This window comes from Canis lupus, chromosome 20, assembly GCF_011100685.1.
Source record: "Canis lupus familiaris isolate Mischka breed German Shepherd chromosome 20, alternate assembly UU_Cfam_GSD_1.0, whole genome shotgun sequence".
NCBI classification, from domain to species: domain Eukaryota; kingdom Metazoa; phylum Chordata; class Mammalia; order Carnivora; family Canidae; genus Canis; species Canis lupus.
In genome coordinates this window covers 55,280,695-55,308,253 of record NC_049241.1, presented here as the reverse complement: position 1 = coordinate 55,308,253, position 27,559 = coordinate 55,280,695, and the positions used below count along the sequence as shown (strand labels likewise).

The 27,559-nt window shown below is 53.1% G+C and overlaps 2 protein-coding genes and 1 long non-coding RNA gene across 8 annotated transcripts in view; 2 read left to right on the top strand and 1 right to left on the bottom strand.

Moving 5' to 3' along the window:
- Window positions 1-1,220: 1,220 nt before the first annotated feature.
- Window positions 1,221-18,465, top strand: LOC119864776. 2 transcript variants are annotated; one of them, XR_005375210.1, is made up of 5 exons: window positions 1,221-1,448; window positions 4,299-4,344; window positions 5,338-5,423; window positions 13,186-13,419; window positions 17,648-18,465. It is a non-coding gene; the product is annotated as an uncharacterized LOC119864776 (long non-coding RNA). The 2 variants fall into 2 exon arrangements; XR_005375209.1 differs by lacking the exon at window positions 13,186-13,419.
- On the bottom strand, window positions 7,931-19,745 carry ARRDC5 (arrestin domain containing 5). Its single transcript, XM_038567701.1, has 3 exons — window positions 19,418-19,745; window positions 17,579-17,784; window positions 7,931-8,499 (listed from the first exon to the last, which is right to left on the bottom strand). The coding sequence occupies exons 1-3, from the start codon at window positions 19,668-19,670 to the stop codon at window positions 7,972-7,974; spliced, it is 987 nt and encodes a 328-aa protein (XP_038423629.1). The 5' UTR covers window positions 19,671-19,745; the 3' UTR covers window positions 7,931-7,971.
- Window positions 19,746-23,048: 3,303 nt separating this feature from the next.
- Window positions 23,049-27,559, top strand: part of UHRF1 (ubiquitin like with PHD and ring finger domains 1) — a 32,104-nt gene continuing 27,593 nt past the window's right edge. The window contains exons 1-2 of one of the 5 annotated variants that reach the window (XM_038567699.1): window positions 23,049-23,200; window positions 24,511-24,677. In XM_038567699.1, coding sequence (XP_038423627.1) covers window positions 24,525-24,677 — 153 coding nt within the window. In that variant the 5' untranslated portion in view covers window positions 23,049-23,200; window positions 24,511-24,524. Of the gene's footprint in view, window positions 23,201-23,707; window positions 23,845-24,018; window positions 24,432-24,510; window positions 24,678-26,674; window positions 26,887-27,559 lie in introns of those variants that run through there. The other 4 variants (XM_038567700.1, XM_038567696.1, XM_038567698.1 and 1 more) reach the window with 4 other exon arrangements.

The window sequence follows — 27,559 nt, the reverse complement described above, 5'->3', positions numbered from 1 at the left end:
CCACAGAGGGCTGTGGGCAGAGGAGGGGGGCACCTGACCCAGGCACCTGGGGTCCTGACAGAGCAGGAAGCTCTCGGAGAACCACGCTCCTTCTGGGAGAGGGGGCTGGGAACCGGGAATAGGGGTTGCTTGGAGCCCTGCTGGGGAAAGGGCTTCGAATGTCAAGCAGAGGCTTTTGGCCTTTATTCTGGGAGCGGTGGGGAGCAACTGTGGGATTCAGAGCAGGGAGGCCCCTGTTTAGGTCTCTGGGGAAGGGGGTGGAGACTTCAAGATGCAGAGAAAGGCAGGAGCGAGGGCAGGGCAGGCGGGAGCTGATGGGCCATGACCAGGCCTGCAGGAGGTGGGGGTGGATGGGAGAGACCACGGCAGGGCGCCAACGGGCCTGGGTTTGGAAGGTGAGGCTGACTTGGGCCTCCGGTGAGTGACCCAGGGAGGTGGAGGACACCCAGGCCCCCCCTGGGGCGAGGAGCCGCAGAGGAACAAGTGTGGGAGGATGTTGATGAGCTTAACTTTACCTCTTTGAGGGCCCGTGGCCTGGGGTTGCAAATTCACCGAATAAAAATCCGGGAGACCCAGGTACATGTGAAGTCCAGATACACAGTGAATAGTTTTAAGTATAAGTATGGCCCAAATATTGTAAGGGACATACTTATGCTAAGAAATAGTTTGTTTACCCGTACGTCCTGGACCCCCCCCCCCCCGCCCCAGCCCTACGCCAGCCACAGCAGGCCTGCCTGTGTCTTCCCCAACCATGCGGCCCCAGCCAGCGGCCGGACAATCCGACCCACGGCCGCCCGATGGCCAGAAGGCAAGGTTTTGTCTCCTTGGGCCGGCTCGCCGCGGGAAACCGGGGGTCTTTTAACATGCAGGCCCTGGCCTGTCCCCGCCCCGCCTCCCGCCCTGGTGGCGCCAGCTGCCCGCTGTCCCCTGCACTGGAGGTACCGCCTGGGGGAGGGGAGCTACTCGGAGACCCACTGTTTGTCCCCTGGGCCAGCCCCTCCCAGGCCCCGGCGGGTCCCACTGGGCACCCCTGGCCCCAGAATGCGGGGTCAGGGGGCCCGGCAGCAGGAAGGGCCCTGTGTGGCCTTTGTCCGGCTCGGGGCCAGACATGTGAGGCCCCGTGGCCTTTCTGGGAAGTCCTGCAGGCAGAGCAGCCTGACTTCCTCGGCAGAATGTACCGGAAGGCCAGAGGCCCAGGGCCGGTTGACCAGGAACTAGATCCCCGGGGGCCCGGCCACCCCCTGACCGCTCCCCAGTGAGCGGCCTTGTCCGGGGCGGCCAGGCCCGGCGGCTCGGGGCCCGGCCCTCCCAGTGCCAGCTGCCAGGATGTGCCGGTCACGTTGGCGGGGAGAGAACACGCCGTTCTTGGCTGCCCCTTTGTTCAGAGGCAGAGGTGGGGGGCTGTTGTCCTGGCAACCAGCCCTTTCCCCCTCAGACAATCCCTTGAGGTGAGGATTGAAGACACCTGGGACCTGGGGGTTCTGGCCGGGGAGGGTCCCCGGTCACCCGGGGTGGCAAAGGAGCACCATCCCCCCGGCCGGCCCTGCCTGCTCAGAGCTCGTGTGTCCCGGGCCACCACGGGGGAGGCCAGGTCACCCCCTTGGGATTGGAATGCCGGAGGTGGCAGCAGCAGGGGGGAGGACATTCCCAGCGGGGCAGGCGCCGTGGTGGCAGCTGCCGGGCCCCGCCCGTCCTATGTCCCCTGAGTTGGAGGCTGCAGCTGGTGCGGTGGCTTTGGTTCCTGGTGGGGGGGAGGTGTTATTTTTGGGGTGGGGGCGAAGGGACCCAAGAGGCGCCTCCTCCCAGGGCAGGAAGTGGGGTGATCCCAGCTGTGCTCTCCCGTTAGCCCACCTGTCCCAGTGGGCACCACAGGCCACCGCACAGGAAGTGTTCCCAACGCCCCGCCTGTGTGGTCTCCTGAATCTGGGGCCCAGAGAGGAGGCGGCCAGCGGGGAGGGTGTGGGGGCCCGCTATTGCCAGTCAGAATCTTCTAGAAGCTCCCATTTGTGGTAACAACAGGGCCTGTGGAGTGAGCGCTTACTTTGGCTGATGCATTTATAGACGTAGGCTGTTTAATCCAGCGTCTTCGGGGAAGAGGGACTAATGATGAGTTTGAGTTTTATGGAAGGGGGGGATACTGAGGCTCAGAGATGCAAGTGACTTGCCCAGGGTCACACAGCTTATAAATAGCGGAGCTGGGAATCTCATTGGCATTTAGTATTGGATGCACTAACTCAACGTAGACCTCCAACCCTACCATGTGCACAGGGGCTACCACTTGGGGCGATTCTGCTCCCAGAACCCTCAGGGGCTCCGTCTCCACTTGGGGTGTCTGGAGATGTTTTTGGTTGTTCCAACTGGGGGTGCTCCTGGCGTGGAGCCTCCCACCCACGGTGCCCAGGGCACCCCCATGGCAAATGACCCAGCCCCGTGTATACAGTTGTGCCAAGGTGAGTAAGAGTAATTAATAGTTGGGCAGCCCCGGTGGCGCAGTGGTTTGGCGCTGCCTGCAGCCCAGGGTATGATCCTGGAGACCCAGGATCGAGTCCCACATCTGGCTCCCTGCATGGAGCCTGCTTCTCCCTGTGCCTCTCTCTCTCTGTGTGTCTATGAATAAATAAATAAATAAAATATTTTTAAAAAAGAGTAATTAATAGTCAATAACAATACCAGATACCATTATTAATAACATTATTTAAAGCACAATAATTATTTAAAGATTTTGCAGATGAGAAAACCAAGGTCTGGAGAGCCTGTATTTGGACCCTCAGTCCTTCCCAGGTACATTGGTCTTGGCTGCTTCCCTAACACCCTGTCAGTTTTGCAAGAGGGGGAACTGGGGCCAAGAGAGCATATAATTAGGACTCAAACCCACAGCCCCAGGGACAGGATCAGGCCACCCCAGGTTCCCATCTCAGCCTGGCCACGTACTGATGCTGAGGAGCCCAGCCTGACGTGTCACCTGCCTCAGTTCTGCGTCTCTGAGACAGGTCCCTCCTTCCTTAGCTGAAACAGTAAAAATAAGAGTCTCTGTGGTGCTCAGAGGGGTACTATGGGGCGGTGGTTAGGGGATCTCATCCTGGCTTTGTGAGCTTGGGCACCCCCTGCACTTCTCTGAGCCTCTGATGCCTCATCTGTGAAATGGGGCATTCGTGATCATTGATGACAGTTGTCCAGACTCACAGTTGATGGAGAGATTGAAAGCATAGCTCGGTGCCTGGGTATTGCTGTTATTAAAAACATTTTAATGGTGGTAAAATAAGCACACATAAGTTTACCTTAATTTATCTTAGCCATTTTTGAGTGCGCAGCTCAGTGGCCTCAAGTGCATTCTCATGGTTGTGCAGCCGTCCCCATCATCCCTCTCCAGAACATTCTCATCTTGCAAAACTGAGGCTCTGTTCCCATGAGACAGTGACTCCCCACTCCCATCCCATTCCCCGACGCCCACCGCCTTCTCTCTTGTCTCTGTGGGTGGGACGCCTCTAGGGACTTCATAGACGTAGAGGGGAATTGTCCTTTTGAGATGGCCTACTTCACTTAGGTAACATCCTCGAGGTTTATTTATGTTGTAGTGTGTATCAGGATTTCCTTCCTTTCTAAGGCTGATGTGATGTCCATCATGTGGATGGACCACATTTGTTTATCGGCTCATCCGTCCGTGGACACTCGAGCTGCAGGACCAGCGTGGTGATAATAGAGTAAGAGTCCAGAAGGATCTTGAAGGTGGATCCGATGGGCTTTGTCAAGGGATTGATTAGGGATTGTGGTTTTTAAAAATGTGCCCACAAGGAGGTACCTGGCTGGCTTCATCCATAGACCATGTGATTCTTGATCTTCAGGTTGTGAGTTCGGGCCCTACGTTGGGTGTAGAGCTTACTTAAAAACCGAAAAACCAAAAAAGACAAAACACACACAAAAATCTGCCAATGTTTCGACACCCCTTTAAAAAGGTGGATCCTAATTCTCTTCCCTGTGAGTGTGGGTTGAAGTGAGTGAGTTGAGTGTCTGTAAGAACAAACAAAATCTGGCAGGAGCGATTGTGTCAAACGCCTCTGAGACTAGGTCATAAAAGTCATCGTGGCCTCCCTGCTCTCTCTTGGATCACTTGCTCCAGAGGAAGCCAGCTGCCATGTTGCGGGGACACCCAAGAAGCCCAGGTGGCATGGAACTAAAAGCCTCCTGCCAAGAGCCATGTGGGTGGGGCCTCTTGGGAGGGGCTTCTCCAGCTCCAGTCAAGCCTGTAATCACAAATTCCATTTTGAAAAGCTCTCTCTCTCTCTCTGGCTGCTGGGCAGGGGCGAGAGCAGAGCCACTTGGGAGGCCGCTGCAGCAATCATCCAGGTAAGCATTGATGATGGCCTGGATTAGGGCAGTGGCAGGGGAGATGGGAGGAGTGGAGAGGTTTAATAGTTACCTAGGAAGTAAAAGAAGCAGAATTTGGGAGAATAAAAGGCTCAGATGGGGTCTTCGTTGACACAGGGAGCTAAAGAAGGAACAGGTGGGGTAGGGATGGGGGGAAGACGAGATGACAGGTTTAGTTGTGGCTACATTGAATTCCGGGTCCCCAAAATGTCCAAAAGCCTCCATAAATGTAGCTACTTGTAGCTACTTGTATGATAAGAGTAGACTAGAGGCTCTCAGCTGAGGGTGGTTCTGCCCATCTTAGGGATACTTGGCAGCGTCTGGAGAAATTTCCGTTGTCACAACTTGGGAGATGCTACTGGCATCTAGTGGGTAAAAGCAGGAGATGCTGTTCGACATTCTACAATGTGCAAGATTGTTCCCCATAAAATGAATTGTCTGACCCCAAATATCCATGTGCAGAGCTGAAGAAATCCTAGGGTAGACCAATGGCTGGAATGAGCAATCGTCAATTTCAGCAGATTTTTTTCTTTTTGGGGGGGAATTTATTTATTTAAGGGACACCTGGGTGGCTCAGCGGTTGAGTCTGCCTTCAGCTCATGGTGTGATCCTGGGGTCCTGGGATCGAGTCCCATGTCGGGCTCCCCTGCATGGAGCCTGCTTCTCCCTCTGCCTGTGTCTCTGCCTCTCTTTGTGTGTCTCTCATGAATAAATAAAAAATAAATAAATAAAATCTTTAAAACAAAATAATTTATTTATTTGAGAGAGACACAGAGATAGCACAAAGAGGAGAAGGAGAAGCAGGCTCCCTGCTGAGAAGGGAGCCCAACCTGGGGCCTGATGCCAGGACCCTGGGATCATGACCTGAGCGGAAGGTAGACGCTTAACCAACTGAGCCACCCAGGTGCCCCGACAGCAGATGTTGTTTACTCAATAATTTTATTCCTTGTGTTTCCAACAATCAACCCCCAGGAGCACAGATCAACTTTCCTGGGCAGCTCCCGTTCGAGCACTCCTCTCCAAGCAGCTGGCAAAAAGGGGAGAACAAGATTCCTGTGGTGAGTTTTTAATGGATCTGGCCTGAATCACATCACTTGGCCAGATCAGTCATAAGGCCATTGGCTTGGCTGTGATCATCTTACCTCTCATTGCCCAGATCAATCACATGGCCACACCTGGCTGCAAGGGTTGCTGGGAAATGTAGTCCAGCCATGTGCCCAGGAGGAAGAAGGAAAGTGTGATGTGAATGGAGCCGATCCTTGCTGTGGTGTTTTGTCCTCATTATTTCTTTTTTTTAAAATTTTTATTTATTTATGATAGTCACACAGAATGAGAGAGAGAGGCAGAGACATAGGCAGAGGGAGAAGCAGGCTCCATGCACTGGGAGCCCGACGTGGGATTTGATCTCGGGTCTCCAGGATCACGCCCTGGGCCAAAGGCAGGTGCCAAACTGCTGCGCCACCCAGGGATCCCTGTCCTCATTATTTCTTATTACTATTCAGACTTATCGTCTGCAGAGATGACCCTTGAAGGTCATCCATGTTTCAGGACCTGGTAGAAGAGGGTGAGAGGTGCTGGAAGGCTTCCTGGTATGGCCGGAAGGCTTCCTGAAAGAGGAGGTATGGTTGATATGGTTTTGATGAAAGCAGACACCAAAAAATCTGAGAAGTGGGAGAAGAATAAGAACGGTGTGGTGTCAGGAAAGTCCTTCCTTCATTCCTGATCATGCAGAGACAGCGTGAGTGCCATGGGGACCCAATGGACAGAGGTGGCCTGATTTGTGTTGAGAGCTTTCTAGTTGCTTGAGCAATCAGATCACCAAAAAAAGTAAAGGATACCCAGTTAAATTGGAATATCAAACAACAAATTATTTTTTCAGCCTCAGCATATACCAAATATGGCATGGGACATACTTCTGCTAAAACAGTATTGTCCTTCAGAAATTCAAACTTAATGGGGCATCCTGGATTTTTATTTGCAGGGAGGACAGAATGTAAGGGATAAGGTCAGGTGCAGGTGACTAATGATCATAGATGAGACATGGGCAGATATGCAAGCCCTGTGCTGGGGGAACTTTGGCTTCTACCCTGAGTGACGTGGGTTAGCCCTGAGAGGCTGTGAGTGTAGGAGGGACAGGCCCTCACTTGGGTAAGAGGCCCACAGACCCAACCCTGGCACTTGGCAACCACCTGCCCTCATGGATTGCCCCTAGCCCAGCGTCTTTCCCCCTTCGCCCATGCTGACATTTGGGACCAGATCATTATCTTTTTAAAGTTTTCATTTAAATTTCACTTAATTAACATACACTAATATTAGTTTCAGGTGTATAATACAGTGATTCAACATTTCCATACATCCCCTGGTGCTCATCACAGCAAGTGCATGACTTAATCCCCATCACCTTTTAACCCATCCCCCACCCACCTCTCCTCTGGTGACCATCAGTGTGTTCTCTATAGTTAAGAATCTGTTGGAGCCAGATCATTCTCTCTTCTTCTTGTTCTTGTTCTTGTTCTTCTTCGATTGTATTTATTTATGTGTGTGAGAGAGAGAGAGCATGAGCAGGGGGAGGGGCAGGGAGAGGGAGAAGCAAACTCCCTGCTGAGCAGGGAGCCCAATGCTGGGGGCTCGATCCCAGGACCCTGAGATCATGCCCTGAGCCAAAGGCAGACACTTAACAGACTGAGCCACCCAGGTGCCCCAAGGAGCCAGATCATTCTCAATTAACAAGGGGGCCGTCTTGTTCATTGTGGCATGTTGAGCAGCACTCCTGGCCCGCCCCCCCCACACTCGCTGCCAGGAGCACTCGCAGTCATGACAGCCTCAAATGTCCTCAGATGTTGCCCAGTGTCCCCTGAGGGGCAGGATCCCTCTGGGTGAGGCCCACTGGGTTAGGGGATTCCACTGACCCCCAGGAGACTCTGCATCCCATAACCATCCTGGGATACTAAACACATTTAAATGCATGCATGGGTTAGGGTTAGAGTGGAGGGAGAGAGGAGGTAACTCACAGGCACTGGGGGGTCACCCTGGTTTACACCACCTGATCCATCAGGGATTTATTCTGGTATCTTGAGCTAGGAATCAAACTCGATTTTACCCCCAGATAGTGAATGCAAGCTTTCTCCCACTTGGCACTGTGGACCTTTGGGGCTGGATCATTCTCTTGGGATGAGGCCATCCTGGGCGTTGCAGGACGGTGAGCAGCAGCCCTGGGCCCCACTCACCCAAGGCCAGGAGCAGTGCCCATTCCCCTCAGTGGTGAAAACCTGTGCAGCCAGACTTTGCTAGTGCACCTGGAGGGTAGACTGGCCCCAGCTGGGGACCCTGGGTCCAGGCACTGTGAGACCCACAGCGAGGACATGGGTCTGGAGCACTAACCGGGGTGGGGTCTACTGGAAGGCCTGGTCAGTCCCCTTCATCTGTCCCCAGCGTTCTGTAAACTGTTTGGGGACGGGGGAACCTGACGCCTAAATGGCTGCAATGCGGGGAGGTTCAGGCACCTGCCACCCATGACCCGATTTATCTGAAGCCCATCTGCGCAAGGCAAAGAAAGGGCTGCCTGTAGAGTCTGATAGAGCTTTTAATATTTAGAAGTTTGGGCACTTAATTCTGGCGCTCTTGGCTCAGGGCTAACGCCGTCCCCTCCACCGGCTGGCAGCTGGCCGCGTCCACAGGGGCACTGGTGACGATGATGGGAACCTTGGCCTTCACACTGGTCAGGGACCAGGGCAGGTGGACGGTGCTGACCAGCTCGTAGTGGGTGCTCATGATCTCGCTGTCGCGTGTGCTGCTGCTCACGGACAGCACCTGCGGGAGGTTGAGGGCGCTGACGATCTTGGTGGTGTTGAAAGGCGTGATCTGGGTGTTGGCCTCCTGCCGGAGCAGCTCACTGCTGTCCGCCCGCGACCGCCGCTCCGCGTTGGGGGTGAAGCCCTCGTATTGCACGTGGGCGTAGAGGGCAAAGATGACCGTCTTGATGCACTTGCTGGTCTGGTTGTTGATCTCCGTGGTGAAGATGACCCTCTCCCCCGGCGTGAAGGTGTTCTTCTCCATCTGGATTTGTAGGCAGATGGTGCCCTGGCTGCAGCAGTTGTAGGAGACCTTCTTCTCAGCCTCCACCAATAGAGGGTTCTAGAAGGGGGGGGGGAGATAGACAACTGTGAGGGGTCATGGCCACAAAATCCGCTCGCTTGCCTGACAGCCCTCCATCACAGCCCCTGCAAACTGAGTCTTAGGGACTCTCCCTAAGTAGGAGGATCTACTTAGATCCTCCAGATCTACTGAGGTAGGATCTGGAGCCTTGGGCATCTGGTAGCCAGGAGCCTGGTGTGATCTCCCAACTTGCTTTAATCAATACCCTTTGCCTTTCTGAGTATCAATTTCCTTCCTCATCTGTAAAATAAGCCTAAGGTATCCACAAGGCCCTGGCTTCACCCCCACCTCCAACGCTCACTTGCTGTGTGACCTTGAGCAAGTGGCTTGACTTCTCTGGGCCTCTGTTTTCCAGAAGAAAGGAAGTGTGTCGCGGTCTAAGCCCAAGACCTAGGGCTCACCCGAGTAGTTCAGACTCTAGGAGAAAATATTAGGGGCCCTGAATTATAAAAGGAAAACTGTAGAGTTGAAATTATGTAATGCGTTTCAATAAATGCCTCAAGATGCAGCCACTCTATCCACTAGTTGGCTGCTGGATTGCAAATAAAAGTCGCATGTACATTATATTAACGAGTGGCTTCGGTGCCATTTTACTTTTTATTTGTGGATAATGTTTTAAAGGACTTGATATGATGCCGGGGGAACTTAGAATGAGCACTCTCCACTTTTGCTGGCTTCCGGTGTCTTCTTGCAGAGGAACTTGATACTTTTACAACTGAGTGTGTGTGTGTGTGTGTGTGTGTGTGTGTGTTCTCCTTCAGCATACCAAAGAAAAGAGAGAGAAATAGTGTGAAAAATACTTCCAAACTCCCCTTACACTTCCCATTAGTGACAGCAAGTTATCATTTGAAATTGGCCCCCATGGGATTATTTTCATCAGGGAAATTGGTAAACATTACACATCAGGGCTGCCCTGCACCAAAGCTGGTTGTTAACCATTTCCTAGTACACCACTGCCATGTTTCTACAAACCACTCTATTAGCATTTACAAACAATCTCTGCTCATTTAAGACATAAAATATCAGAGCTGCACAGCCACGTGAGTGTACTCAACACTAATGGTTAAGATGGAAAATTTTATATCATGCATATATTGCCACAATTTAAAATAAAAACACAAGGGGATCCCTGGGTGGCTCAGCGGTTTAGCGTGCCTGCCTTTGGCCCAGGGCGTGACCCTGGGGTCCCGGGATCGAGTCCCACGTCGGGCTCCCTGCGTGGGGCCTGCCTGTGTCTCTGCCTCTCTCGCTCTCTCTCTCTCTCTCATAAATAAAAAAAGAATCTTAAATGGGAAAAAATAAATAAAATAAAAACATGAGAGATCTGGTTGGAGCCCCCATGGACCCTTCCCTAACGCCATCCCCCACCCCCATCCCCTGCTCCCTTTGCCCAGAGTTGGGGGTTTAGCATATCTGGATGCTTTTTAAAAATATTTTATTTACTTATTAATGAGAGACAGAGTGATAGAGAGAGAGACAGAGAGAGAGAAGCAGAGACACAGGCAGAGGGAGAAGCAGGTCCCTGCGGGGAGCCCAATGCGGGACTCAATCCCAGGACCCCAGGGTCACGGCCTGAGCCCAAGGCAGATGCTCAATCACAGAGCCACCCAGGAGTCCCTCATGTCTGGATTTTAAAAAAGATTTATTAGAGAGAAAGGCAGAGAGTGCATAAGCGGGAGGGAGAGAATCTCAAGCACACTCCACACTGAGCACGGAGCCCAACGTGGGTGGTCAATCTCATGACCCTGAGATCATGACCTGAGCCCAAACCAAGAGTGGGTCGCTCAACCAACCCCACCACCCAGGCACCCCATATCGATGGCTTTTTAAGAGCACTCTTAAACATTATTGAGAAATACAACTCAGACACGGAAACCCCTCATGAGGCAAATAGATAACCCTGAGTTATTCCAAAGTCAACTCTCTTGTAACCTCCATGCAAGGAGTCGAGATTTGGCAGTTTTCCCCCAAAGTCCTCCATGGCACCCAGCCCCCAACCCTGCCTGCAAAGGGCAACATTTTGAATTTTACAGCAATCACTTTGTTGTGCCTACACATTTGTTCTCTTACTACAAACATGGAGGGACCTCCTGCAAGATGTATTGTCTTGGAACAAAGTGTGTAAAGAACAGTATAGCCAGCACAAATGTATCTTCTAGGAGGAAAGGAAACATTATCTGGTAGGTTCTGCTTTGCCTCATTGCCTCCTCCCCTTCCTTGCCAGACTGGCTATTTGTCATACTCATGTGAACTTTTATTTGTTTATTTTTATTTATTTTTATTTTTTTAAGATTTTATTTATTTATTCATGAGAGACAGAGAGAGAGAGAGAGAGAGAGAGAAAGAAACAGGCAGAGGGAGAAGCAGGCTCCATGCAGGGAGCCTGAGCCTGACGTGGGACTTGATCCCGGGTCTCCAGGATCAGGCCCTGGGCTGAAGGCAGCACTAAACCGCTGAGCCACCCGGGCTGCCCCTCATGTGAACTTTTATATTCTTTAGGAATGCACCTGCTTGTGCCGGAAGTATACAATACTGGCTTGCAAATTTTTTTAATTAAAAAAATTTAAGTTTGCTCCACACCCAACTTCGTGACCCTGAGAGCAAGAGTCGCATGCTCTATGGACTGAGCTGGCCAGGCTCTCCTGTTTTATACATTTTAATACTTTAAATATATCAAGCTGTCCGTGTTTTCTTTCTTTTTTTTTTCTCCCGTATTTTCTAGTAATTCGCTTTCCTAGCTCAGCATTCTGTGCTGGAAATGCATGCATGCAGGCGCTTGTCACTCTGGTACATTTGTTTTCACGACGCCCACTGAGTGTGCTGCAAAACAATGTATTTACTCATCAGCTCCCCCCTCCCCTGGACATGATGGACATTTATATTGTTTCTATGTGCTTGATATCATAAAAGTGCTAGAGGGAGCATCCTGAAGACATTTTTTCCTGGTCTTACACTGAGAGTTGCTCTGGGCCTTGGGGGTGAACTTTTTCTGTAAAGGAACTGATGACAAATATTTTAGGCTTTGCAGGCCACGCACGGTATGTGCCATATACTATTCCCTTTTTCTTTTTTTCTTAAAATCACAGCTCATGGTTAAAACAGATTTTAATATTATGGCAAAGAACACAAATCCTTATTTACATCTACATCTTAGATCTTTGAAAGAGAAGTGTCTTTTATGAACTACTACTTATCCATAACACATGCCTACTAGTACTTCCTGTTTATTGTAATCATTTAAAAATGTTCATTGAGACCCTCTGGATTTGCTTTCCTGTTATTTTCAGCACATTTTCTTTATTATTTTGTTTTATATGAAACCAACATTTTATAAGCAATAACTGGTTGTAACCCACCAAATTAATTTTTTCTCATAAATTCTACATTCTGCATATTCAAAACTATTATATTTGGTCCAGCACATTGATGTTATAAAGACAAAGCTGTTGCAACCCATCATGTTTATATTTTGTTCTATTCTTTCATTTTTTTAAAACTCGGTTGCAAGCCACCAAACAGATTTTCTTCATTTGCTGCTCTTCTTATTTTATTCTGTTTTGTTTTCTTATTCTATTAAAAAAAAAACAACAAGAAAATTTGCTGCCCACAAAATTGACTTCTTTCTGACACATTCTATTTAGGTCTTGCATATTCTTTCATTTTATACAAGTGTACTTGGACCCCTGCTAAATTTATGTTGCAACCTGTGGACGGGTTGTGAAAAACCCTGCTCCAGCTCGGATGCCTTGCCTCTTGGGAGACCTGGGGCTGACCTCTGACCCCAGGTGACCTCACCTCTACCCTTGCCTTTGGCCTTCCTGCCTCCTCAGCTTTCTCCTCCCTCTCCTCCAGGAGGCTAATTGCAGGCAGTTTTAGTCTAAATCCCTCCAGTCTTATTCGAAAATTCGAAAATTCCTCGCATGCGTTAGGACCCTGCAGGCATTAAGGAGCTTACTGCCCTAACTCAAGGCCAAGCGGTAGTTCTGGCCTGTACCTGAGAGAGGTGCCCAGCAATTCCCAGAGGGGCCCAGTGGAGAGAGACTCCCACGCTAGGTCAGGCAGGGTGGCCAAAGCACCCTGATTCCCAGTAATGTCGGGGTACAAACCCAACAGTGGATTTCCTGCATCTGGGCGTGTTTTGAAGGCCTGCGTTCCTTTGGCAGATGTGAAACTTTGGGGGAAATTCATCCAGCCAGGGTTTATTTGCATCAACTTGGTGCCAAGTTCAAGGACAACCCGTAGCAGTGAAGACCAGCCCGGTTCCTGCTCTGGTCGGGGTGTGGGGGTAGCCGGACACACAGTTGACACAGTGAAAATGAACCAGCTCATTGCTGATAGGGCCAGTGATGAGGCTGGGGCCAGATGCAAATGCAAACCAGGGGGCGTGAACTAAGGAGAGATGGGGTGGGGGCTCCCTTGGAGCCGATGGTTAGGAAATGTCTCTGGAATGAGCTCCCGGTACCAAGGGCCGGAAGAGGGAACGCAATCCTGACTTTCAAGATTCTAAAGGTACGAAGAATGGAGGAGAGAGGAGGTGGGGATGATTGGAGCCCCCTGTGCATTGCTGGAGGGAACCCCAAAACAGTACAGCCACCGTGGGAAACAGTCTGGTGGTTCCTGGAATGTTCAACAGCAGGATCCTCTGACCCAGCAATTCCACCCCAGGTGTCTAGTCAAGAGAAACAAGAAGATACATCCTTGCAAACATGTGTACGTGAGTGCGCACAGCGGCATGATTCACAGTAGCAGAGAAGTGGCAACGACCCAAGTATCCATCAGTGCGGGAAGGATACACAAAACGGGGTCCCGCTGCCCCATGAACACGCTATCCAGCCTTAAAAAGGGATGAGGCCCTGATGGTGAGACAGGTCCTGCGTCGTGGGTGGGGCTCGCACAAAGGTGAGTGGAATATGCCAGATGCAAAAAGCCTACATATTCGGGTGCCTGGGCGGCTCAGGGCGTGACCCCGGGGTCCCGGGATCGAGTCCCGCATCGGGCTCCCCGCATGGGGCCTGCTTCTCCCTCTGCCTGTGTCTCTGCCTCTCTCTCTCTGCGTCTCTCAGGAATAAACAAATAAAATCTTAAAATAATAATAAAAAGCCTATGTATCACACGATTCCATTCTCATGAAATATCCAGAACAGGCAAATCCCGACAGAGCGAGGAAGTGGATTAGTGGTTGCTGGGGGAGGGGGTGTGGGGGGTTCAGAGGTGACAGCTAAGGGATGCAAGAATATTCTTTCTGGGCTGATGACCTGCTCTATTACGATCCACTGTTGGCGGTGGCTGCACAACTCTGTGAACGTGCTAGAAGTCGCTGAGCTGCACACTTTATTTATTTATTTTTTGTTTGTTTTTGAGCTGCACACTTTAAATGGGTGAATTATATGTGAATTTTATGTCAATGAAGCTGTTAAAAAAAAAAAGTGGAAGGGGAAAATGTGTGCTGCTGCTCCCCTCCCAGGGGGGCAGCATCTGTTGCCAGTTTCTCTGGTCTCCTTCCGGAGACGTTTGTTACACCTGCAAGGAAGTGCATTTCTCGCGTGCACCAGCAGCGTGCCAGGCTGAACTTTGCTGTGCTCACTCAACCCAGTGACTTAGAGGTCCTGCACCCAGAGCTGCCTTGCTCCATCTCTCTCTCTCTCTCTCTCTCTCTCTCTCTCTCTCTCTCTCTCTTATCTAGCGAGTATTCCTTGGATGGCACACTGCTACTTTATTTTTTTTTATTTATTTATGATAGTCACACAGAGAGAGAGAGAGAGGCAGAGACACAGGCAGAGGGAGAAGCAGGCTCCATGCACCAGGAGCCCGACGTGGGATTCGATCCCGGGACTCCAGGATCGCGCCCTGGGCTAAAGGCAGGTGGTGCCAAACTGCTGCGCCACCCAGGGATCCCACACTGCTACTTTAATTCCCTGAACAATGAGTGTTTAGGTCGATTCCTTTTTTTTCTGGCCACGTAAACATTGCTGTCAGAGGTCAGGTCACACATGAAAGAATATCAGTAGGAGAAATTTCTAGAAGGGAAATGGCCGGGGCAAAGTACGTGTTCATTTTAATTTGAATAGATATAGCTGAATTGCCTTCGCTGGGGCTGTGAGTTCATCCAGCCAGGTGAGTGCCTACGTGGCTTCTGAGCAGTGACCTGAAGGATGAAGGGGAAGGATAGGAAGGTTCATGTTATAGGGTTCCCGGTGGAAGGCACAGCCCATGCAAAGGCCGTGGGGCAGGACCCAGGCCTGGTGTATTGGAGGAACAGGGAAGAGGCCTGTTTGGCTGGAGCAGGCCTCTAAAGGCCTCAAGAGGACTTTGGTATTTACCCTGAATGAAATGGGAGGTGGGGGAAGGTTGTGGGGGCAGAGGAATGTCATCACCTGACTGCCTCCAGCTGCTCTGGGGACAGACTGTTGGGGATCAAGACTCTGTCTCCACCCAGGGGTGCCTGGGTAGCTCAGTCGATTGAGCGTCCAACATTTGGTTTCAGCTCAGGTCATGATCTGGCGTCTGTGGGATCGAGCCCCGCGTTGGGCTCTGAGCTCAGCGTGGAGTTGGCTTCAGATTCCTGCCCCCCGCCCCGTCTCTCATTGTGAGCGCACACTCTCTCTCTTTCTAAAAGAATTTTTTTTTTCTAAAAGAATTTTTAAAATATCTTAAAAAAAGAAAATACTCTGCCTCTACCTGGTTAAGCCCCATCATTGCTCATTACACCAGAGCAATGACCCCTGCCCTGCTCCCCTGCCCCCCATTGTCTATCCTCCCCAAAGCAGCCAGAGGGACTCAAGTGATGACTCTCTCCCCACCAGGGCTCTCACCTCCCTCAGGGTGAAAGTCCAAGTCCTCCCAAAGCCTCTTGTACCTCTGTGCCCTCACCTTCTCCCCCTCTATCCCCCTCATTCACTCTGTTCTGGCCATGTGCCCCCCCCCCCCACTATTCCTCCAACACGCCAGGCACAGCCCTGCCCCAGGGCCTTTGCACGGGCTGTTCCCTCTGCCTGGAACCCTGTACCTCAGATCTCCCCATGGTTTTCCCCTCTCTTCTTTCAATTCTCTGCTAAAATGTCACCTCCTCAAAAGGGCCACCCTTGCCCAGTCTGGTTAAGACAGAACTGAGTAGTTGAAAGGACACCCTATTTTCATATCCTCAAAACTCATCTGAGATAACTCCCTTTTACTGCTACCTTTTTTTTTTTTTCTGCTACAATTTTTATTTTAGATCTTCCCACTTACGGGGCTCCTCCTGGGTGTGTAGACGCTGTGCTGAGCACTTTGCAGTCTTGGTGAGCACCCATTGAGGGAATTGTGATCTTTCTCATTATACCACTTGGGATGGTCAGGGTGCTAGGAGGTGGTGTTAAATGCCCAAGGCCATCTAGCTAATGAAGGTTCTGTCAACAACAGCTCAGGCTGGGACTCACCCAGCCCCAATCGATCAATTGATCAATCGATCTATCTTTATTTTCTTTCTTTCTTGATTTTATTTATTTATTCATGAGAAACATGGAGACACAGGCAGAGGGAGAAGGAGGCTCCCTGCAGAGAGCCCTGTGTGGGATTCGATCCCAGGACCCCGGGATCATGCTCTGAGCTGAAGGCAGACGTTCAACCACTGAACCACCCAGGTGCCCAGCCCCAACATTTCACCCCAGTTTTTGCCTTGTGCCCCCTGTGCTCTAGATGAACTCTGAAGGGAAGGCCAGAGCAGGGCCATAGCCTACTGAGGGTAACACGGGGAGCAGATGGTCAAGCGGGCCCTGAGCTCAGGTCTGGACATCCCAGGGCTGATCCACCCTTCTAAGCATCTTCCCTTCCTGGGACCCTCCGGGACCATCCCAGGAGGTTGGCCAGGCTAGAGATGATCTCTCTGTTAAACACATAATAATACTGGCAGTGGAGGCAGTGACAAGATTCTTGGGGCCCATTCCCCCAGTCCATGCCAGGCACTGTGGAAAGTTCTGGAAGCCACGCACTATCTCCTTGCCCATTTTACAGATGAGGAGGTGGAGGTGCAGACAGGCAACATTATTTGCAGAGGGTGGCATGACAGGGAGGTGGGGGCTCCGGGATTTTTACCTGGATGTTGAAAACTAAAATGCCAGCCATCTCAGCCACCATGCTCTCATAACAGAGTCCCCAGGGGAGTGACTTGGGCCAACGTGTCTCCACCCACCTCCACTTCCACCTCTGCACCTGGGCCTTCAGGAACCATCCAGAAAACCTCCTCTGCTCAGCCAGACCAACGCCACATGGCCTTTTCTTTCCTGGGGCCAGAAGCTACCCCCTTCCTTGCTGCTGTGCCTCCTCCTCCTCCTCCTCCTCCTCCTCCTCCTCCTCCTCCTCCTCCTTCTTCTTCTTCTTCTTTTAAAGATTTTATTCATTTATTCATGAGAATACACAGAGAGGAGAGAGAGAGAGAGAGAGAGAGAGAGAGGCAGAGACACAGGCAGAGGGAGAAGCAGGCTCCCTGTGGGGAACCCGATGCGGGACTCGATCCTGGCACCCTGGGATCATGACCTGAGCTGAAGGAAGATGGTCAACTACTGGGCCACCCGGGCGTCCCTCCTTCCTTGCTTCTTTTGCTGGGGGCACCATCTCTGTTGTCTGAGGGCTCAGAGACCCTGGAGACCCATGGCGTGTCCCAGCCTCTCACCCACGGGTCACGGAGCAGGGAATGGCGGGGAGGGTTCTGAACAGTCATGACTTAATAGAGTCAAGGACATTGGGGCCCAGTCATTCTCTGTGGGGGGCGCCCTGGGCACTGTGGGGTATCGAGCAGCACCCCTGGCCCTACCCATTCGACAGCCGGTAGCCTCCGCTCCCACCGGTCCTGACACCTGTAGACGTCTACAGACCCTACCCCATGCCCCCTGGGGAGGCAGGATGATCCTGGTTGAGAGCCTCTGGCTTGGTTCCTACTCTGGCTTCTGGTTCATCCTTTGTGAACTCCCTGGGCCCCAGGGGCCCCCCAGCACCTTTCCTTCTTCCTCTGTCCCCTGCCTTCCCACCTGCCTCTGGGGAGCTTGGAGGACAGGCCCCACCGCTGCCCCCCACCCCCCACTACCTGCAGTGGGTTTTCTTTGTGGAAGTCCGAAGTCCCTTGAACTAACAAGTACATTCTCTTCTTCGCCAGAATGTGCTCCCGGCCCATGCAGGAGGCTTGCACGAAGTAGAAGACGTGGCCGATTTTGCTGGTGAAGGTAGAAGGAAGCCTGGGAGGTAAGCTGAAATGGAAGTCAAAGGTGTGGCTGCCTGCACTTAACCAATTATCTGAAAGCAAAACACACCGGCGCCATCAGAAGGTTCTAGAATCTTTTTTCTTTCTTTCTCCCCCCCTCCCCTTTATTTGTTGGTTTGGCCGGGGGTTTGTTCTGGGCCTGGCCCACCTGTACCTGAGTTAGGCTGAGTTCTGTGCTTTTAGGGATCTGCAAGCCGGGCTGGAGGGGGATGCCCTGGGTGGGTGATGCGGCTGGAGTGGTTACCCCAAATACCCGTAGGGATGTGCTCACCTCTACTCTGGGTCTGAGAAACTGGAGGTCCAGCCCCCAGTCGTACATTCATTTAACAAACACATCTTGAGTGCCTACTGTGTGCCAGAGGCTCTTTCAGGCTGTATTTGCAGCAGAGAGGAAGGCCAGCACATCTCTCTGCCCTCCCGGAGCCTGGCCTTCAGCACACAGCATACAGTAGGCACTTAACATGTGTTGAGTGGCAACCGAGGACCAGGGAGCAACTCACACAGCCCCCATTTCTGTAACTTCCTCATTTTTAAAAACTGTTATTTTCATTCATCCAAATGCCTCTCATTGTTGTGTCTTCCCCCCTGGATGGCTATCCCAGTGACTCCAGGGACAATGTTTGATTTATTCACTGCCGCACCCCCAGCACCTGGCTCAGTGCCGTGTACAGAAGGTGCTCAATAAATGTTTTCGAAATAAACGAGTGAATCCATTGAAGGCTCGGGCTTATGCTTTCAAGGGGAAACGCTTAGCGATGGGAGAGGGTGGTACCTGACACTGGGGGCAACTGGGTGGGGAGTGCTTGGGTTGAAAAAATGAACACTTATGAAGCACTTACTGTATGCCCCACACTATTCTAAGCCCTTCATGTATCACTCAATCGCTACGTCCTCAAAGCAATTGTACGAGGCAATCCCTTTTCTGGTTTCCATTTTCCAGATGGGTTAATGGGACACTGAGAAGGCAACATAAGGCCTGGGATGTTGCCATTCCTCCCCTAGATATCTGCATGGCTGGTGTCCCTCCCATCACTCAGCTCTGAGCTCAGTCATTCCCTCTTTGAAGAGACTTTTGCATGACCTCCCTATCTAAAAATTTTAAAAGTCTAAATTTAAACTTTGTTCAGCCAAGCATTGACTAAAAGTTGTGGCATACCTAGGAACGCTCCCATGAGCACATTTTGGAAAGGCCTCTAGCTCCCAGGCAGTTCAGCCTCCCTGAGGTCTGTCCAGACTTTGGATCTGAACCTGCTGGAGGTGGGAGTTGGTTATTCTCTCCCTAGAATGTCTTCCCTGCCTCCTATCTCTTTCCCTGGGACCAGAAGACTCCTTTATTTTGTCTCCTCACATTTCACTGCCAGAGGGAGATTTATCTCCGTAAAATAACAAAACAGAGTAAAAAAAATGGCTTCCCAAAGTGGTCATTGGGCTAAGGATAGCATTTTTTCCAGGGAAACTACTTTGAAAGCTCATTGCAAATATCTGATCCACTCCTCATGTCTTGTTATTTTCGTGTTATGTGTAACTGATGGTCATTGTTATACATTGCTTCCCTCTTGGGGAGGAACCAGGCCTCTGCCCATTGCTGGTAACCCTGGGGGATGAGTTTGCCTTCCAGACCCAGATTCCTATTATGGCCAGAGTTGGCTGCTGGCTTTGTCTTACCCTCTACTGGGAACGTCTTCATCTTCTGCACATAGTCGGCCTTGTTGTTGCAAATAACATCTCTGCTATAATCACGGGATGCCCCGATTTCTTCATTCCACTCCACATAACCCCTTCCCACCAGCTCCACTTTCACTATAGGGTCCACCAGGGTGCTGTTCAGGATTAGAACCACCTGCCCTTTTATGCTGGAGCCGGCCAGGTAGACTGCATCCTTGGGCAACACTAATTCGATTGACTTCACCACAGACATGGGGGGTTGGGGTGGTGGAGAAACATCCTCCCTCCTCCCCCATGCCACTGAGATTCCCGGTTCCTTTGCCGCAGTGAGGTCACCTGTCTGTGACATCATCCAGCCAGGGTTCTGGGAAGGGGTCTCTAGTGGCCAGGAGGGGAGACAGGGCTGTTGTTCAGGGGTGAGATAGCTGGGGAATTCCAAAGTCCTCGCTGGCTTATGAAATGATAGCCCATCCACTTTTTTTTTTTTCCTGTAGGAAACAACAAATACATAAGCCAAAACAACCATAGGACCCTAGCATTCTAGCTACATAGGGGACACCTGTCATCATGCTGGGAGGTTAGAGGCCTAGGTGGGAAGGACTCTGGTGAGGTAGGCATTATGAGCTTTACCTAGAGATGGAGAGGAATGAGCCCAAAGATATTATCTGTTCTATCAGATGGCTCCCAAATGTGGTATGTGCACTCCTTAGGGTTCATACACCAGTTAAACTCATATACAATCATTATCATTTAAAAAAAATTATTTATTTGAGAGAGAAAGAGAGAGCACAGAGGGAGAGGGAGAAGCAGATTCCCTGCTGAGCGGAGAACCCATTGCAGGGCTCGATCCCAGGACTCTGAGATCATGACCTGAGCCAAAGGCAGATGCTCAACCAACTGAGCCACCAGGGTTCCCATAATCATTGTCATTTTAATGGTTCTCTCTATATACCAGTCCCTGATAGAAAAAAATTATAGTTATGGCCAAGACATGAAATCTGGTGTGTCCGGACTGAAGATGCTTAGAGCATTGTGTGCTCCCCCTAAACACCTCCTTACACATCTGACATTTCTCTTTACACCCGCGTCTCCTCCAATTGAATGGGAAGTCCCCACAAGGTAGGACTTAGTTTCTGGAAGCTTTGTGCCCATCAACATCTGCTTGACTCTGGGGCTGGTTCAGACAAGAGGGGTGTCAATAAGTTTGTTGAGTGATTTAGTCACCTTCCAGAATATATCATTTTGCAAAAAGGAAACAGGCCTTTTGCCCACTAATGGTTTTCCTGGGGGCCTGACTTGCATGTGGGCAGTGGTGAGCCACTGGAGCAGAAGAGGTGCCAGGAAGTGTCCATTCTCCAGACTCTGGCAGGCCTTCTTCATTGTCTTTGTCCTATCTTGCTTTATTATTTCATATCATGTCTTTTGTAAGCATTGCTAGTTTGTCTCCCTGAATGGTTTGTAAACTTCTTCTGGAGATGCCTGGCACAGTCTTTTATTCATGTTTGTTAACGAACCCAAGCAACCTCTCCAACTTTCTGAAAATGATTGGAGAAATGGGCCCCTCAAAGTTCTTCCTGCAGGGAAAGCCAGACCTCATTCTGCGTTACTTGACTTGGGATATCTGAGGGGCCTGGGCTGTGCCCTGCTCCAAATACGCCTGAAGAATGTTTTTCCTCTTTTGGTCCTGTTGAGTTTTTGCAACAGTAGGTACAAACAGATGATATGCTCTCACCAGGGATGGGCCAAGTTCCCATGGCAGGTTCCTAGCATAAAAAACCTCATCCCAGACTCAGGTAGGCCTGCTTTATACCTGCCGATCCCTGGGATGTGGTCTGTACCCAGCTGATGGGTGTGTGCCCAGAGAGATACTTAGTAGCACAGACGAAATTCTGAAGTTGGAAGAAGTTAACTGTAGCATCTGGACTTTGTATCTTGGACTCTATTTGTTCCCTATGACTTCTATGACAAATCCTCACATTTTTAGTGACTTAAAAAACAAATTTATTCTCTTACCGTTCTGGAGGTCAGAAATCCAAAACAGGTCTTAAGGGGCTAAGAAGGTGTTTTAGGGTTCTAGGAGAGGAATCCAGCCATCACCTTTTTTGGAGTCTCTATGGGTTTCCCCACATTCCTTGTCTGTGGGTCTCATCATGCCAACCTCTACTTCTGTTGTCACTTCTTCTCTGCCCTTCTGCCTCTTTCACTTGTTAGACCCTTGTGATGAGTTTGGACCAGCCTGCATAATCTAAAATAATCTCCCCCACTGAAAGGTCTTTTAATCTCATCTGCAAGGTCTCTTTTGCCATGGAAACTACCATATTCACAGGCTCAGGGATTAGGATATGGCTATCTTTAGGGGGACATTCTTCTGTCTGCCACTTGGGGAAATAATAGCAGAAGGACCAGTGCCTAGAAGGGACTCTACTCAGTGCCAGGGAGACCTGTACAAACAGAAGTTGGAGGTCATCACTCTTCTGCTCAGTCTTCCTGTGCTGCTCACTGCTCTCAAGAGATAAAGCCCAAAGTCCTCCTGGTGGCCCTTGAGGTCTTAGATGCCACCCCTCTCTGACCTCGTCCCCTCTCTGCTCAGCTACACTGGCTCCTGGCTGCTCCCCGCTACATTTCTAAGGCTTTTCTGGCCTCTGAGCTTGCCTGTCCCTCCTTGACCCATCTGTCCTTGGTTTCTATCTCAGATCTCAGCTCAAATGTCATCTGTTCAGAGAGGCCCACCTCTCCACCTCAACCAGAACGTCCTCTCTGCCCACCCCCCACATGCCTCTCCAGCTACTGTCCTGTCTTCAATGCAAATAGCAGTATCTGAAATGATTTGCTTTACGTATTCATTTTTTTGCCTGTCTCTCCAGACAAGAATTTACCCTTCTGGAGACCACCAACAGGGTTGGCCTTGCCCATTGTTGGGGCCCCCCCCAGCTCTGAACACTGCGACCGGGCGCTTTGTAGGTGCCCAGCATGGGTCACTGTGTGCCCGCCAAGGCTGGCCACAGCAGAGCAAGCAGGGCGGAGGGGGCAGGGCAGTCCTGCCCGCCTGGACAGCCGGCGAAGGCGGGAAAACGAGGCGGGAAACCCAGCAAACAAGCCCTGCGGGTGGGTAGGGTAGGGAGCTCTAGCAGGCCCTGACGCCAGGAAATGGAGCTTGGGGCGATCAGGCTGGCCATCGGGGTCCAGGCGATCTCGAGAGGGGCCCCCACATTCTACTGCCGTGTTTAAACATTGATTCTGGCCCTCCTTGCCCTACTGGTCAGTGCGTGCCCGTGCCCCGGGGGAGAGGGGCTGTGGAAAAGGAATGAAAGGTCAGGGGGTCTCTACCCGGGGTCCCTGCCCCGGGCGTCCCTAGGGCTCCTGAGGGACACTCATAGTGGGGGGGGGGGCCCAGCTCCCGCCACTGGGCCGGGCTGCACACTGGGCGCGCCCAGCAGAGCGCGCAGGGCTGGGCGGGGCCGTGGCCCGCTGGGCGGAGTGGGGGTGGGTGGAGGAGGGGGCGCCCCCCACCCCCTTTCTCGCTTCCCGCCACTGCGGCGGCCAATCACCAGGCAGGCGCCCGCCCCTGGCGCGGCCTCCTGCGGCCCCGCAACTCCCAAACGCCGAGTTTTCGCGGGAAAAAAAATCAGAGCAGCTGGCAGCGCGGCGGGCAGCGGCGGCCGTCCAGGCGCTCCGGGTCGCAGGCAGGTCCGCGCGGGGTCCGGGGCCACGCACGCGTCTCCATCGCCATCCCCAGCCAGGCCAGGCGCGCAGGCAGGAGAGCGGATCGGGGCGGCCGGAGAGGTGAGCCTCCGCACTGATCTGGGTGCCTTCCCGGCCCGGGGCGGGGAGAGGGCCCGGCGCACCGGGCGCGGGGACTTTGCAAAACTTTCCGGAGCTGCCCGGGGACGCGCGGCCGGCACCGGCGCACGCACGCCCCGCAGCCTGGCGGCTCTGCACGCCGTCCCGGGCCCTGCCCCCGCCCCCGCCCCGCCGGCCCCCGGGAGTCGCCCGCGCAGCCGGGGCGCCGGCAGGGGCGGGAGGAACCTACCCAGAGCCCCGCGGGGGTCGCGCCGGCCGGGTGGGGGAGGGCCGGGCGAGCCGCAGGGGAGGATGTCAGGCTCCGCGCCTGCGCGCGGGGCGCCCCGCGATTCAATTGTCGCGCCCGAGCCCGATTTCGCGCGCCCTTAGTTCCCCGGGCGCGCCTGGGCCAATGGGGAGCGGGCGGGGCGGGGCAGCCGGGCGCGGCGCAGCCAATGAGCGAGGCGGCTCAAGTGAGGGGGCGGGACTTGGCGCGCGGGGCCCCTCGGCCGGTCCCAGCGGTGGGGGTGGGCGTGGGCTAGTTGGCGTGGCCCGAGCGGGCGGGCGGGAGAATAAGAGGGGCTCTGGCTCCGTGGGTCGGGGTCCCGGGAACGCAAGCCTGCGCGTGAGGCCGCCGTGGGGCCGAGGTGAGTCGCGCGGCGCGCGCGGGGGCGGCCGGGACGGGGCGGCCGGTTGCCATGGCCACCGCGGGGCCGGCCGCGTCGCGCACGCGCGCGGGGGGGGGGCGGCGGGGCCGCGGGCGCCCAGGGTTGGGGGCTCCGGGGTCTGGCGGGGGTGGGGGTGTCCTTCCCCTTCGGTCACACTTAGTTGAGTTTCTGGGACTTCTGAAGTTCCAACCCGCGCCGGACTTTTGGGTTTTCCTCTTGCTTCAGTATTAATCCAGGGAATGAATGAATGAATGAATGAATGAATGAACGAACGAGCCTGGTCCCTCGCCTCTTGGCTGTGTCCTCCTTGCTTCTGTGGACATTGCCCTCCCCCCTCCGCCCTCCCCGTGAAAGTCGGAGTGGGTTGGACTGAGCGGTCCGAGATGCCTCTTGCCTTCCCCTAATTTGCCCTTCCTCCTGGCACTTCCACCGTTGTTGGTCATTAATGCACTAATTCGTCTTCATCGACTCTGGGGGCCCTGCTCAGCTGCGGCTGGTCCCCGGGCCCGTGCGCCGGGAGGGCTTTCGGGGAGTTTCCTCGTGTCCACAGACTGGACAAAGCCAAGGTGACCTGAGCGTGGCACGGTGCGGTCTGCTGGTGGCAGCCGCAGAACTGACCCAGAGGTCCCGCTCTCTCCCGCCCAGCACCAGCAGACACCATGTGGATCCAGGTTCGCACCATGGACGGGAAGGTGGCCCACACCGTGGACTCACTGTCCAGGCTGACCAAGGTGGAGGAGCTGAGGAGGAAGATCCAGGAGCTGTTCCACGTGGAGCCAGGCCTGCAGAGGCTTTTCTACAGGGGCAAGCAGGTAAACCCGCCCCGCCGGCTGCCGCCCGCCCAGCACCTTTGTTCTTGCCTGGTCCAGGCGTCGTACATATACTCTCCCCGCCCCTCGTCCGGTCCCGCTTCACGTCTCCACAGAAACCTCAAATGCCTGAGCCAGGAACAAAGGCTCCACTCGCAGATCGACATACCGGGCAGGAAGCTGGCACTCCAATCTGTAGCATTTGGGCTTTTAAGTCGGTCTCCCCTTGTTTTCTTCTTTTTTGTTTTTTGAAGCTCCCTTCAAAATAATCTCTAGAAAAGGAAGTTGGAGGTGGCCAATGGAGGACTGATGAATTTTCCAGGAAGAGCCTAGAATCCTTGCTCCGACACTAGGACAGAAAGGGCCAGGTTTTCCTTTGAAACACACGCCCGTGGGCCACAGCCTGCACCTATTTAGAGTTCGACCCCACAGGGCCTGTTATCTAGAAATTTGGATCCGCTTGTTCGGAGTCCGGAGATGGCGCTTGCTGGTCAGGAATTTCCGCCACTCTGGGCCTGCTCCGCGCAGTGAGCGGGAGCTCGTGCTTTCCTCCGGGTCTGCGGGCCCCGCTTTCCTGCCTCCTTTCTTCTCGCCCTCTTCCCAGCCCCTGGTGGCCTAAAATGGCCACCCTTGCTTTCTCAGCTGCCCACATTTGGGCGGCTTTCTCTGGGGGCAGTGGAGGGTTTCCGTGTTTGTCGGTGTCTTTGGGGGGCTGGCGGGTTGGCCCATCCTCCTTTGGGTGGGATTTCCCCCGTAAGATAAGATGATCCAGCGCGAAGTGGCCGTCTCGTCTGCAGGGGCCGTCGTACAGTGGGGTGGACGGTAGGGGACAACGGCCTAGGGACTGGGTCCTGGCTTAAAAGTCTTCAGTTAGGCTGCGGGTGCCTGACTTTGTTGTCGTTGCGTTTTGAACTGGGTGCTGCCGCCATCTGCTGTCTCCGTTGGGGAATAAACAATCTGCGCCCGGCCTGGGTTTTTTTGGGGGCTGGGAGGTTCCAGTGTGGTTAAACTCAAAAGGAGACCCCGATGATTAATTTCCTGGGCTTGTGGTGACCTTGGAGACCTTTCGCCTGCTTCCTGGGGTGACTTGACTGTCTTAAGGATCCGAGTTAACCCGCCCCGCCTGTGGAGGGGAAGCCAGTCCCGCAGACTCGAGGGTTTGACTGTTGAGTCGCCTGCGCGTTGAGCAAAGGCAGGGCTTTGAGTAAGCTCTGCCAGGGTGCTGTCTCTCCCGCCTCCTCCAACGGCTCATTTCTGTGGCATCCAGACTGACTTCGATGAGCCACTCGGTCTCTTTGTTCGGCAGAAGATCCTTTCACAGAGTTTCCGAGAACCTCCCGCGTGTGCCTGCTAAGCAGTTCACAGCGTGAATCAGAGGTGGCTCCGATCGAGTTGTCTCAAGTGGGAGTATCTGCGAGCGCCTGCCACGTGCCCGGCACCGTTGTTACATTCCAAATGGGCCCAAAAGTCTCGAGAGCCGAACACCCAAGCGCTCACCCCTAGATCTTGCCCCTGGCATTTGGCCGCATTCCAGCTAGCGCAGCCTTCTCTGTCCTCCTGTCTGTCCACCCATCCGTTGTAGTTTTTGGAGTGCATTTCTAAGTTGCAGGCGCTGGTTCACGCCAGCCCTAAGCCCTTGAGCACGCCTGACATTCACTGGAGCCCAATACGGGTCTGGATTTCTTGTTTTTCTAGGTTATCACAGGCACATAGTGAGATACACACGTAAAGCAGAACATTTGGAGTCTGGACAAATGTCTGCACCCACACAACCAAACCCCGTCTCCCTTCCTTGGTAAAGATCCACGTGAAAGTCCCTTAGGACTCCTGGAAGTCATAAAGCCTGATGATACCAGGAACACCTGTGGGCGGAAGACGCGTATGTTGTACCTTTAACCAGCGGGACGTCAGCGAGGAGAGAGGAGAGACGGTGCTCTTGCCCGGCTTTCACACTTAGCACAGGGTTCCTGCTTCCTGTAACCTCTGTGACTGCCGCCCGTCCCCCCGCCTGGCGCTCCTTCCGCACTCGGCAGCGGCAGCTAGCTCGTGAGGGAATGTTGCAGTCGTCTCCGTCTTCCGGCTGAGGCAGCCAGGCCTAGAGCGTGATGCAACTTCCCCAGGGATGCGGGGGGCCCGGCCTGGCTGCCAGGAGGTGGGACAGCGACAGGAGGGTGGGGACAGGCCTTACCGCAGCACCTCGTGCACTGAGCCAGTGAGTCGAGTCTGCAAACAGACCAGGCTGATACTGGTTGAAAGCAGCGCAGTTTCCAGTGGGGGGGCCAGAGAGCTGTTTTTACAGAACGTTCTAGAGAATCTTCGCAGTTCTTTTTTGCTTTTTTTTTTTCTTCTTCGCTTTTAAAGAAACATGTTGCAGCAGTCCAAGGTCTGCAGTAAGGTTGATTGAGATGATAAAGCAGAACATAGTTGAGTCTTTCTTCAGGATATGGGAGGGTTTCGTGGCCGGCTTGTTTGGGCTGAATAGGTTGGCGGTTATGTCGCTTGATTGGCGGAAATGCAAGAAGCCGAATGGGGGCAGGGACCCGGGCGGCAGGCCCAGCCTGGGCAAGGGCGAGAGGCATCTGGTGCCTTTTTCTTGGCTGCCCATAAAAATAACAATAGCTGTCATTTGTGGTGACTCCAGCCCGCTCAGGTGTAGGGCCCTGCCCTTTACATAATCTTCCGGTCCCCTGCCCAGGTGGCCTGGGTCCCCTGCCCAGGCCCGGCCTGCTCGCAGGGAAGGTGCAGTGAGTCAGCGCCGGGTTCCTCCCCTCGGCCTTGCTGACTCGGGGACCGGCTTGTTTTCTGCAGTTGCCCGCCTTGAGAAGTATTTAGTAGCCAATCGACTGGGAGGGAAACCCCAAGAGCGGCCTCCCTGGCCTCGGTAG